Source organism: Sipha flava, unplaced genomic scaffold (assembly GCF_003268045.1).
Source record: "Sipha flava isolate LNK unplaced genomic scaffold, YSA_version1 41_pilon_pilon, whole genome shotgun sequence".
Lineage (NCBI taxonomy): Eukaryota > Metazoa > Arthropoda > Insecta > Hemiptera > Aphididae > Sipha > Sipha flava.
The window spans coordinates 2,328,823-2,343,881 of NW_020273144.1; the positions used below are offsets into that span (position 1 = coordinate 2,328,823).

At 23.5% G+C, this 15,059-nt stretch overlaps 1 protein-coding gene across 5 annotated transcripts in view; it reads left to right on the forward strand.

The window, feature by feature from the left end:
* Window positions 1-15,059, forward strand: part of LOC112688946 (histone deacetylase 4) — a 47,483-nt gene that overhangs the window by 20,773 nt on the left and 11,651 nt on the right. For all 5 annotated transcript variants that reach the window (XM_025562388.1, XM_025562390.1, XM_025562392.1 and 2 more), the window contains 6 exons: window positions 6,636-6,701; window positions 11,991-12,115; window positions 12,868-12,975; window positions 13,344-13,484; window positions 14,115-14,191; window positions 14,299-14,432. In XM_025562388.1, the coding sequence (XP_025418173.1) occupies window positions 6,636-6,701; window positions 11,991-12,115; window positions 12,868-12,975; window positions 13,344-13,484; window positions 14,115-14,191; window positions 14,299-14,432 (651 nt within the window). The remainder of the gene's footprint in view (window positions 1-6,635; window positions 6,702-11,990; window positions 12,116-12,867; window positions 12,976-13,343; window positions 13,485-14,114; window positions 14,192-14,298; window positions 14,433-15,059) is intronic.

Here is a 15,059-nt window from a genome sequence, read left to right on the forward strand (position 1 = left end):
ATAAAAAGGAAAACTAACCTGACTTTTATGTTATGCTTTATTATTAATATTATTATACTTTGTTATACTTTATTATACTTTACATTTTTTTCATGTAATAATATTCTTCAATTTTGTATATTATAGGTAGTAATAAAAATAAAAATAAATTGAGTATAAAAATGAATAAGACTTATTTTTCTGTTACAAGAAATCATATTATTATCATTATTAAGATAATAGCAAATAAATTTGTTTTAAATATTTAAAAAAAAGAAATCAAAATTCTATTTTTATACTACAAAACTTTTTTGGTTACGTTGTTATAAATAAAAAGTTTTGTTTTTATAAATATAAATGAGATACTTTCAAATGTTCTATTTTTGTATTAATTGTTTTTACCAACAATATAAGGCCATAAATAGGTAATGTTCAATAATTACGCGTTTATAAAGGTTATCTTAATTTAGAATTAAAGGCCACGTGCATGATTCAGTTTTCAATTATATTTCTGGCCAAAAAATGTAAGCAATGGGAGTTAATTTAGTTATTGTATACAAATAATACTTGTATTTCTTCGTATTCACAAGGAAACCATTCAAAAAATCATTTTTATTTTAGGATTGTTTTTAAATAAATTGAAACCTGTTATAATTTTAAAATAATAATTCATTATGTAATACCTTCAAGACAGTGTATCTATTATTATATACGTTTGTTTTCCTCAATATCATATTTTTTCAATGAACATATTATGTATGAATACTTACATTTTATAGATTATTATATGCTCGTGTTATTTATTAAATAACAACGATTATAAAAATAATAATGTAAAAACTTTTGTACCTAGTAAACTTAACTTTCACGGGAATTATACAATTTAATAAATTTATTATTTTATATTTAAAATTACTGAAAATGTATTATATGGCATAGTGTTTTGAAAATATTTATTCTTAATTTATATAATTTACTATATTAAGGACTTGTGATTTCAACTCAAAGTATATTATGTTTATATAAATTCAAATATGTAAGTTGAAGGTGCTCCGCTATATTTCAATTACGAATTCTTTCCTCCATAATTTAATCTACGAATATGAAATCACGTCGAAGTATGAGTACATTGTGGTAGTCATGACTATTTAAAAATTTAAATTTTTTTTTTTCCGTCTATATATTACATAGTTAGCACTTATTCGTATTTATTTCACTTAAGTATTCAAAAATCTGTGAGTGTAAACTTCGTTAGCTTAGCTAGCTACTCTAATTCAACAACTCCTAACAATCAATCCTAATTATTAATAATAAAATTAAGAACAAAATAAAACGAATAAGCAAAATTTAAAACCTACATTTTGACCCCAAAATGAATTTTTATTGTTTAGTGTAGTGTTAAAAATGTTCGGCCCGAGGGAAAATCTTTTAGTGTGGACACTTTGGCCTATTGAACGCAAACTTGATCGTGTTTTCGTACAGCATTAGATTGGGTATAGTAATTGAGGGGTAGGCGGGAATAACGTGCTATGTAACATTTTTTCGGATTTCATGTTTTTGCGAAATAACGTGCTATGAAGCAATATCGATCTATTTTAAAAATCTTAAAATTCCTAAAATATTTTTATCGTACACAATCATCGTGTACAAACTTCACTGTTAACAGTAAGTTGACACGCCGCGCGACGTGCGGATATCACGATTGTGCAACATACATTTGAAATAATTTTGCTTAAGTTTAATTCATAAATTAACATAGTTCACAAAATAATAAAATAACGGTCAAGTTATAAAAAAAATAGTCTAATATATAAGAACGTGCTACGTGCATTCCAGATAACATTTAAATAAATTTACAATACATTTTTTGGTTTTAGTCGTTCCTGTAAAATTTACAAATTGCTACATAGCACGTTATTCCCGCCCACCATTCAATTGTCTGTCGAACCGCGTAACAACAGTCCAGAGCAGCGGTGGCCAACAAGTCTATTGTGATATGAATTCGAGTTTATCGGGACTTCCTTTCAATTTTTTTTTGAATTCTTTCAGAAAAAATTAAATAATAATTAACTCATTGTATATTTTTATATCTTTATTCAACCCACAATTATAAAAATTAAAATAATAACAATTAATAAAGAATATATATATATGGTAATAATCAGAGTAATAATGTACCTATAGTAATACATAACTATGAACAACGAAATTATACATAGAGATCGAATAACTATAATATAAGCATATATATATAGGTATATTGTACGTAATTTAATGTATACTCCATAGTAAATAACGGTGTTTATTGTTTCGTATAAATTGATAAAATATATAATAAAATCCATGTTATGTAAAATTGTAAAATTAAAGTTAGTATTACTTATTGATATTTTAAATAGAATAAATAAAGTTTAACGTGCATGTATACATTTATATGTGCAGATATATTTTCTCTCAGTTACAACCTTTTTTTTTTTGTGGTCGATCGTGACAACCTAGAAAAACTCAGAAGTTGATCACAATTCTTTAAAAGTTGACCGCCCCTGCTTCAGGGGAACCGCCTTAATTGCAGTATTATTATATTTGTAAAATTTAGGTTTAAGTTACTTAAAATGTTTTTATTAATGTAAGTAATACATCTTTATTTCAACAATTTCATCGTTTATTACATAAATAAATATTCTTAATAATTACGATAAGTAAATACATATTTATAGATTGGATATTCCATGAAAACAATTAACTAATTATCCATATACTCGAATATTATGAATTATAGCTATTTACCCGATATACTCGTATTTTAAACTTAATTATTTTCAACTTTTTAGTCTATTTGAGTGTTTATAGTAAATCATTGTTTTTTAATATTCTTATTTAAAATATTAAAAACTATTATTTATTTAAAATGATTTATTATTCAAAGTTTACGGAAGTAAAATTAAAAATAATAAATTAATTCATAGAAAGTAAAACTAATTTTTTAATATATTATACATATTTTTTTTTAGCTCTTGAATTACCATGTAATTCAACAACACTGCATTATATAATTTTATCTCATTGCGTAATTTTATCAAGAATCAATCTATAAGATTTAAACAGCTAATAGTGTATACTAATTATTAAATATATATAACCTTTTTAAAATTAAAGTGATGAAATACATAAGAATATTATGAACTATTATTTTTTTTTGTTTTTTCCTCGTAATTTGTGATTAAGTTTAAATTTCCATTTCTAAAATCTATTATCACACGATAAATTAATTTATATAATTTATAAAGTATTTTAACATAAAGAAAATTGTAACTATTATGTAGTTGAGATGTTTTGTAGTTAATTTTTAAATTTTTTATCATTTGTGTTTAAAGTGTTTAGACCTTAATTTTTAGCACTTAACGAGGTGTGGAAATGTCATCGTCGTAAATAGATGTTAAACCAATATTCTTTAAAAATGGTTTTTTTATTCAGTAGGACATTAACAATTTATTATATTATCTATATTTTAAACTGCAAATGAATGTGTCGATAAATTATACAAAATTAATAATTAACTCATCTAGAATATTAAACATTTTATTTGCAACTGTCGATATAAAGCATTTTATAACCTTCATATTTTGAATATACATTATAATATAATGTATATTCAAAATATGAAAATTTTAATATACCTACTATATTATAGTAAATTTATTAAAATTATAAAAAATTACAAATGTATAATATTATAAATGTTTTTATATTATACTCTTGTTTTTAAATTGTTTTATTTTATATATCATACCTATCGTACATCTCGTTGAAATTTTGGTTGAAGTGAATAATACATTTTTATTATATTCCTTTAATATTTTCCATAAAAATATATATTAATTCGTTATTTTATTGCTGAGAATTTTTTTCTATAAACTGTAAATATTCAATATATTTTATAAAATGTGTAAGTCTTTTAATTTGTTAATTATTATCGATGATCCTTTGGTATGCTTACACTCGTGCGCTTTTTCGTGCGTTAGATGTATGCGTCATAGCGCACCACAAGTAGAGCAAAAAAAATCTACAATGGCGCATGTCCTTTCGAGTTGAACAGCTACATTTTCTTGACGCACGTTACAACACAAGGCTTTCCGCGCTCAGTGGGAATCCGTTCAACATGCTTTTCATATTGAATTTCACTCCGGTAGCTAAACATCATATTAACAACTTAATTTTAATCGGAACAACCTCTCTATAATGAGCGTTTTATTTTAATATTTCTGGTTTAATTATATTTAATATTGAGTAAAAATTTTCTCTGGACATTCGTGTAAAGTTTTTAAATAAAATATCTTATTGCAACTCATCTATAATTCCGAAATTTCGAGTTTTTAAATAATTGCTGATCCACAAAGAACGCTTCTTCTTATATTTTTTATTTGTACTTGCAATAATTAAGTAGGCCACACTAACATCAAGAAGTACATGTGAATCCGACAAGTTTTTTGTTAACAACCTGGAAGACTACTGCTTTGTGACGCCGTGAGTGTGAACAGAAAAAAAATATGCGTCTATTACATTCAATAAAAATATGCGTTAGATGAAAGCGGAATTGAAACGCAAGTTGAATTGAATATTGAAGTGGAAAGCGCACGAGTGTAAACATACCTTTTGAACCCTTAAGTATTTTCTACAGTAGAAATTGGAAACATTGTTTATTTATAACAAGTAAAAATATTATTACTTCCTTAACCTACCTATTTTTTTAAGTAATACGTAATTGGTTGAGTAATTTAGTTATTATAATAATCAGCTTACACAATTAAAATTTGTTAAAGTTAATTTGTTGTAATATTAATATTTACAATTTTAATTAAAATAATTCCCTTCTTGCAGTTATTAATCAACAAATATTATCTCGAGTACTGCACTTAATAATCATTATTGAAATTACTTATAATTTATTAGTTCTCTTATAAATTCAGTTCAGAATTTCAAACTATATGATTCATGATAAAGTGAACTTTGAAACATAGTATTTATAATTGAATACAAACAGTATTTCATTATTGATAGCAAAGTATATTCTTGTTTAATTTCAGGTTATCAATACGTGTGTGTGCTCTTGCGTCTTTTTTATATATAAATGACTAGTAGTTAGAGAAATATTTGTATTGAAATATATATATTTGTGTTTGTTGATAACACTATATTTGTGACTGTTTTATAATTGATTCGAATATTTTATATGTAATTTATATGTAAGATATTAAAATTCGTTAACTTTTTATCGTTATCTCGTCTTTTTTATAATTTAATATGTGTGTGTGTGTGTATATATATCGATCAATTCAGGTCTTCTTATATTTGCAAATTGTGTTGACGAAAAGGTATATTCATTTTTAAAAACTATAATGCCATCCTTAATTTAATTTAATAAACGAAAAAAAAATAATATACTGTATACATATTCCCTTTCATACTCTTTTATAATGTTACGCCCTCCATTCCACTATAATTCAATTAATATATGTTGTGTATATATATATATTCGTTACTATTTATGGTTGTCACACTTAATATCTTTCATGTGTCTTCTCTGTTTCAATTGAGAATATATTTTTTTATAGATTTTTAATTTAGCATAGTAATTGTAAATTGATTTTTATACTTTCTAAAATTATTTGCAAACTTTGAAATAAACACGTTTTTTAGTTGTTTGTATAAATTATACTATGATAAAGCTCGGAGGTTACCGATCGCTGTTCAAATGTAAAATGGCTTTTAACAATTATCAAAATTAGTGTTTATTTTTTTACACAGTTAGATGCTATTACTATAAATAAATTTATCTCTTTACTCTAATTTTATTTTTTATTTAAAGAAATGTTGTGAAAAATATCATAATTGATGTGTATCGCGTTTACACATTAAATCTAGTCTGAAGTCTAGTTTTTCTTTTATGGTTATTAAATTATAATATTCTTATTTAAAGATATTTACTGTTCTGGTAGTATCTAGCTCTCGACGTCAATGTCAAATACAATATATAGTCCTTAAGTTATTTAACGATATGATTTCATTAATAAAAAAAAAAAAAAGTTAAAAATCGTTCGTGTGAATCTAAAACCTAATTATAATTATTTATATATTACATTTTGTTTTATCATACCTATATACTTAATCTAAAGGATTTTGTATTTTTATTTATGTTTTATAAATGTTCTAATAAGTAAATCTCCTTTTTTTCGTTCAATATTCCTTCAGATTATAGACCTACTATAGACATCACACAATTAATGTGTACAAAAAATGTTTTTCATAATTTCGACTACTATTAGTGTTTAGTATATTTTTTATGAAAATATATTGTTAACGGTTTTAATTAATTTAAGCTAGTTAAAAAAATGATTACATTTAGTTTTAAAAAAGTCATTAAAAATATATTTTTGGATCATTTATGTTATTCAAAATAGTATTGTAATTAGTTGTAGCTATTGAATTGATTCGTTATTTATTTATTACTATTTTATTTTAGTTAATTTTACTACAAAAAGCGAGATTTTAATACTTATTTTATATTTTTGTACATTGTACTCCCTTCCCTACCATATTCATACGATAAACTATTAATAAAGAAAAATTATTAGTAATTTATTTCTGTTTTGTTTTAGACAACATCAAGTCCATTCGAAGTATAGAAATCAGTTCAGCATTCACACAACTATCGCAAAAAACAGGTTTGTTCTAAATTGTTTATAAAAATAATTACAAATCGAATTCGCGGACCGCAGTATCCTGTTCGTCAACAAACTACTGAACGTTAGATATGTTTACATGATATACTTCAGCCTACTACGCTACCACTTATTTTAATACATTTCATTATATAAAGAAGCCCCCGGCGTGTTTAAGTGCAGAAATGATAATAAACAATCTTATTCCGATTTAAACCATTTGACTTAAAAATGACGTGATGGACATTGTATAAGGAAATATATATTATGATTCTAAGCCAATAACGAGATAATACTACAATTGTATTAGATTTAAAAATATTATCATATTATCATAAATACAAGATTTAATATTTTATTATATATTTTATCAACTATAAAAATCAAAAATTCCATATATTTTGTTACAATTTTAGTAATCACTTTAAATATTTATTGATTTCATAGTAGTAATTGTAATTACTGTATAATCTGGCCAAGTTCGAAAATTTTATCAATTGGTAGAAGATATAAATTGGGGTTGGGTATCTTTTGAATGCTCTGTGTTCAAATAAAATGTATGTCCACTGATTTTATTCATTGAGTCATCACTTACTAAATAATAATATATTACAAATGCAATAGGTACTATATAATTATTTTTATTTAATTATTATCGATTTGTTTGATAAAATAATTATTTATTTTTATACATATTTATTAATTATGTTCTGGGGTTTATTAATAGGTGAAACTTTTACACTATAACGTAATTTTAATTGGAATTATTGGATTTTTGTGTGGCGGTGAAATTTAAAAATGAATTACAAATTTTTTAAAACTATTTTAATACATTATTTAAAAATTGAATGTAAATAGTCACATTTAATAATAATGGCGATGCAGTGAAATGTTCTAAAAAATAAATTATAAAATATATTATTAGAAGTAAAAACAGTTCTTTCTGTTCCATGAATCGGTCTATTCTATAACGTGGTTAGAATATTTATTCATAGATGTAATTGTTTGGATACCAATAAATTGGCTTCGTTTTAATCTGACACGATTGATACGGGATTTATCAATGAGTTTAATTAGAAGTTATGAGTGTTATTTTTTACAAGCTAACCTATAATATTAATGTAGACGTCGGTTTTTGTTATCATGGGTGCAACTAGGGCCCAAATATTTTATATATATAAACTATATACTACTATAAATATTATAATGTAAATTATTAATTATAATAATAAATAATATGCCATCGAAAAACTAAATGTATTTCAATTTTCTAATGGTACCTACGTATTATTCGGTTGTTATTGCCGGTCACACTGGACAATTCCGTTTGTTTCTGTAATAGTTTATTTTTAAAATCCGTTCAAGCAACTGCAATAATTATTATCATGTTTCCTGTCGTATTTACGTAGGAAGGCATTTTCGTTCAATCATATAATAGATTGCATTTAAAGTTATATAAATTATTATTAAAATGTATAGATTTAATTTATTATGTAGTTTAATTACCTAAAGCAATGATTTTATTTTAGTTTTCCGCTGTCATATAGATATATTGCGTATACTACCATTGATCGTTAACTAGTGGTTTACCCATTCGGCTAAACTCGTTTGTTTTTATATTATTTTAAAAATATTTAAAGTTAATTCGTCGAATTAAAATCAAATCGACTTTATACTTATGTTAATGAATTTGGTTCCAATATTTTTTCAAATTATATCCAAATGTATTATTTTGCACAATGTATGAAAAAAAGTGAATTTCGACAAAAAGTTTTACGTATCACAACATGAAAAGCGACAAACATAATGAAGACTTAAAATAAATTAATAATAATTTATTAAATTCATTTTTAATCGGACACAACAACAGATATAAAAAAAATTTTTAAAAAGTTATTCATAGTGTTTTACGTAACATGTATAGTACGTAGACTGCATATGCTCGCAGAAGAAGTAAAAAGTAAATTTCAAGTAGGAGATAAAGTTATTTCGAACGTAGACAAAAATCTTAAGAAAAGCCCTTAGTCGTTTACTTACTTATACTTAAAACAGAAGCGCCAAACCTAACCTTACTCTCAGAGCTAATTCTCACACATTGGGGAATTTGGATTAACACGAAAGTTTATTATCGCAAGCATTTTGGAATAATACATTGTATTATTTTTATGTTGGATAGAAACTATGCAATTTTTATTAAAAGTGCTCTCAAGACTATATCAAAAATCATGATTAAAAAATAACGTATATTAATTCAAACTTTAACAAATTAACCTCAGCTATTAAAAAAATTACAACAGCAACATATATCATTATAGAATTGAATTAAAATGGTTACTCGAAGGTATTCAAAATTCATTTTAAACACTATGTAATCCAAATAGAAAAGCTGTTCGAAATAAATCTAATTAAGTACTTGAAAAAATCGTGGTCACTCACCGTTAATAAGACCAATAATTCTATCTGGTGAAAAAACATCCGAAAATTTAGATGATCTTCCAGAAGATATTAGTTGTAACGACTTGGCATTTTTTACGTATGCACTCGTGACTGCCTTCGATTTTGAGCGGTCGTTATCGAATTACAAAACTCTACTTTCAAATAATTGTAGGTTATTCAAATTTAAAAATATAAAAAACCATTTTATTGTTCTATTTAATTCTTAATGTAAATAAAATAAATAAATTTAACATGAATACATTTTACTATGAATTAAATAATTATTATACAATAATATTTGAATAATTTTACATATTTATATTCTATAAATTCTATAAATTTTTCAGAGTCGGACAAAGTACTTATTTCTCAAATACCTATCTTATCTTATTGTATATAAAATTTGTAAAATTTAAAAAATCTATAAAATAATTATTTATTTCATTAATTTATTATTAATTTAAATCATTCATATTAAAATGATGCTACTTTTATTTTACATATTTTGGTATAATTACATATTTTTACATATTTCACTAATTTGTAAATATTTTTAAACATATTTTATCATTTCATCATTCAAATGTTTTCAAGTCACGTGCAGTGAACGAAACAGCTATTTATTGGTATATTGTCGATTAATTATTATTTGTGACGCTCATTGTGGAGCAAATATTTAGTAGTTATCTTTATTATTATAGTCGTTATATTATAACCTTAATATGGATATAATAGATATTATAATAAGTATACATTTATATACGATTGATAATCGATAACAGAGGATAGCGATGGGTTTTTATAGTTAGCGTTTGGCTGTAATCGTAATCGTACGTACCTACACAAATTTAAAAAATACCAAAGTTAGTTCACAAATTTCGTCCAAAATTTCTCAGTAGTTATTAAATTTCCGAACGAAACATTTAAAAGCGATGGCCAAGTTCTACTATGTGTCTCGTATGAAAAGAAAATTCATGCTGTTACAGAAAAAAATCCAGGGTAGGTATATTGATTTTAAAACATCAATGACAATGAGTGTATAAAAAACATTTGATTTTGTCTTCCTTAACTAGTGATTTTGATAAACCGTAATTTGTCATATAAATACATCGACATGATAATTTGATTATATAATATTAACATGATTTAAAAAAAAAATTTTTTTAATAATATTAAAAACCGATATTTTTTACCATCAATCGTGGTCTTGAGAATTTAATGAATATTGAAATCTTACGTTTGTTATTATAATTAATTGATGATATTGATAATAATTTCGTATTAAACATTTTAAATTAATTTTATTTATTTATTATAAAAAAAATTCTATTGTTATAAAATTACTATTGACAATTACTATAAATCAAAGGTATCATTATATTTAATTATTCGTAAGTAAATCATATATAGATATACTTATACTTCAAATATTAGTTCATAAGAAATGTCCATTATGACATATATACATAATTTTAATAAAATTAGCTTTCACATTTTACGAATTTGATATTTCTGTTAAAGTATATTAAATACTATCAATATTTTTAAATTTATTAATCTGTAAATAGGTTGATTATTTATTTTGTTTTCTTTGATGAGTAATTGTTCATTATAATTTTTTCAGAAAGCAAAGGTCAAAGAATTAGATATATGTTCTATAATTTTTTATTTGATGTTTGATTATTTTTATTATATATTTGATCATTATAGAGTAGGAAGGTAACGAGTATAATTATTTCATTGTTCTCGTAATATACTAACTAGTAACACATAAATAGTGTATCATCTTTCTGATTTTAATTATTTTTAAGAAAATATTTTTTATTAAAATCATTATAGTTTTGCTTAATAAATCTTAAATAAGTTTATTTGAAAAAACGTTTAAACAAATATGCAATGTGTGTAAAAGTCTTAACAATTTGATCAACGAGAAGTAAATAGTGTTAGCTGATAAATAATATTCAAATGTTTAATACATTTATATTAACATGGTGCTAATATTTTAATTTAAATGCACTCATGTTAATTGTATGATATTCAAATTAAAGGTTGTATAAAGTATTAAAATATATAAATTAGGCAATAAAGAAATTTAATAATATAATTTAAATGCATTTTTAATGATTCCATTGTAATATAATTATTTGTAATTTTAGAATTATATTATTCACCATAAAACTTATTGTACGTGAAATAAGTTATAAATTATACTTTTTAAGGTACTTAAGTATTTTGTTACTGTGTTATTGATCTAAGTTAATGTATAATTTTTAAATCCTCTTTAATTGTAAAAAAAATGTTTCTATTATGTAGTATAATATCATATGGATCGATCTACATTTTCTAAATGTTCAATAACTTTTAAATTTTAAAATATTTTCTTTTGATTATAGTAACTTAAAATTTCCCAGTTCGGATTGAATAATGCGTTTTTTTTTTAACAGTTTACTACTTGTTACTACTTGTTACAATAAGTAGTAACAAATAAAATCTTGTAGTTTTGCGTGAAAATTAAACGTTTATCGATCGTCGAAAAATATAATAATAATTTAGTAACAATTTACTTTTATAAATCGCGACGTTATTTAAAATCCATCCAATCAGCATATTGGGAAACTCGTTCCAGGTACCCTCTCCTCAACCAAACCGCTAAGCGCCTATACATTTCTTAAGACTAAATCTATAGCTTATTCAACTGCAGACAGTAGACATCGGAAGACGCGTTAATTTTTTTAAAAATTAACATCATAAAAATCAGTGTTTAATAATTTTAATATAATATAATAAATATAAAATTCAAAATTATCTCGAGAAAGAAAAAAACCAAGTTAAGTTATTTTTAATTTTTAATTTTAGAAATGACTCGTGAATCAATGGTGGGTAGTTACAATACAGAAGAAGCATTGCGAGACAAACCTTTAGAATTAGTTCGACCAACTAATCACGTTCATGAACATACAATACATCATCAAATATTGGAGTTAGGTTTTATATTTTTAAATAACATTAAATTAGGTTAAAATGAAAGTTATATTAGTAGTCGTATTATATTACCTATATAATTTCAAATTATATACCGTACACGTAAATATTTTTTTAATTTTTTTTTTAAATTTATTTGTCTACTTTTATATTACTTATGTAAGATAAAACTTATTCTAATGTATCTATAGTATTTTATTTATAATAAATCATTCATAATCATGTGTCAACTGTGTAATCATAATTCTTCGAATTCGTGACGATTTAATTATTTCAACTCAAATAACTCATTTATAAGTTATATTATTTTAACAGTTCTAAAATAAATTTAAAATGGTCAAATTTAATTTAGTTGACACTATATATTTTTTAAGATATGCAAAATATTACAATTAAAATATACATTACCGTGAATTTGTGGTAAAAATATTTTGAACTCGGTGGTTGAGTGTTAAGTATCTATCTTTATACCAACACGGGGTTAAATGTGTTATTTTAGGCGCTAAACCATCAAAACTACTCCAGCTATTACCATGTCACAACTTCGTTAAAGATATGGTATCTATGCATTTTTGTAAATTTAATCTATACTTGAAAGTGGGAAAATACAATTTATTGTACCAATTTTTCGTTATTTTTGAGAAAAAAATATAAGTAAAAACAAAATTACCGTTATTTTTTTATTTGGTTGTTATAACTATTTGCATTAATAATGCAAATAATTATAAAATGATTCGATTTATAATTTCAGTTAAAAAAGCAGCAACAACTACAACAACAGTATTTACTAGAACAATTTCAAGCTCAACAACAACAACTAGCTGTGCAACATGAACAGCAACTTCGGCAACATCTTAAAGTAAACTATAGTTACATTATTATTGAGATAACATAAATTCAAGTTGGTCATAAATGAATTGGATAATTGTCAAATTTCAATAATAAATTTGCTAAGAACAATTACCGACAACGTTAAAAATTGTATCAACATTTTACTTGTATGTAATACGTAAAGAATACCGCTCAATACTTACCAAACACTATATTATATACTTTATAGAACAATTTCACTTTCTTAATGATATTGACGATCGTTGTAAATTTGTTTGACGCGTCTACATTAAAAATAAAAATGTATACGATTTGTTATATGTTATATGTTATATTTGTTATATGTTTCTATTGTATGATGATCCATTAAATAATACATAGACATGTGTTATACAGGACCTTTGGGAAAAAAAACGGGAACTTGAAGAAAAAGAACAACGTGAAAAAAAGGAAGAGGAAAAATTGGAAACTATTAAGAAAAAAGAAAAACATCAACCTAGTGCTATTGCATCATCTGAAGTAAAGCAAATCTTACAGGTAATATACATTAAATACATTATTTATTTATTAATTTAATTAATATTACACATTATAATATAATTTTATTTTCACATATTTAATAGAACCAAAGAGAAAAAATTGAAAATCTTAATATTTTTTTTTATTTATCAGTAAACAACGTTTAAACTTTAACATTTGAGTATATCGGAATTATTATTTATTTTCTCATATAATCATTACAAATTTCATAATTGGATTTTAAATCATTATATAATTAGGAAATAATACATTTTTAATCGTAATATTCGGTTGTAACCATTGTGAGAGTTTCAACACTAAAAATTTATGAAAATACGTATGAAAATCAGTGCTATATTACTAACGTTATACAAGTATAGGCAAAATTATAAAATTCGTGTTGTCAATAATAATAATTAAATTTAAATTTAGATATCCTTAAATGCTATTAACATTTTTAATGTTCACATTACTTAAATTATTAATATTTATGACTTTATTAACCAAATTATAAAACGGTCAGTAAGTGTTTAACAAATTTTTATATAGTGTTAGTAATGTAATGAAAATATAGGAAATGTTATCAGTATTAGTTCTATATTATCTAATTATAAATCTCTTGATACATATACATGTCAATATGTTTAGGGGTTTTTACTCAGTAAAAAACATCGAGGAGCCGCATCCAGCAGTTCTATTCAATCCCAGCAATCGTATCCTAGTTGGTTAGTACTTGTCACACATATACACACACACACACACATATATAAATATATATATATATATATATATATATATAAACAAATTTTTACACTCTAATACTATTTTATAGGGGTGTCTTACAGACTCAACAGTCGGCACCAAATGTTATGCCTGGTAGTTTAAGTTCATCATCTAGTGGAACTAATATTACACCTTACAGACTTGTTGGGCATTACGAAGATGATTTCCAACTTAGAAGAACAGGTATTTTTCTTAATTTAAAAATAGCTTTTTAACCTTCTTCATGATCTTAATTATTTCTAATAGATATGAAAATAAATAGATATATTATCAATTTTATGTTTGTTTATTAGTAGTCTAACATTTTTGAAATACTGAATCCAATAACAAAATATATTGTTAACATTTTTATATATTATATAAAAAATGCCCACTATATAATTATTAGAAGGTCCGGATGTTTATGTCATAAAAATGCACTATTTATTTTAAATTTGATAAATATGTAACGATTATTTTATAATCATATTTATTATCTTATATTGTAATTACCAATGTGTGCGAATTACAAATTTATGACTGATTTTTAATGAGAACAACCAAAAACATATTTTGAATTTGACTTAAGAACTTGTGTTAAAGTTAAGGTGGATTATTCTTTTATATATTGAAAAATTATTTAAATAACTTAATTATATCAAAAAATGTAAATTACATCGAAATCCCGACAAAACAATAAATACGTATAAAATAAATACATTTTAATTTTATTGATTATAATTGAATCATCATAATATTACGTTTCCCATAAAATGTAATTTAATATATTTGTATACTTATAAAATAATAGTTTTTTTTTATGAAATAAAA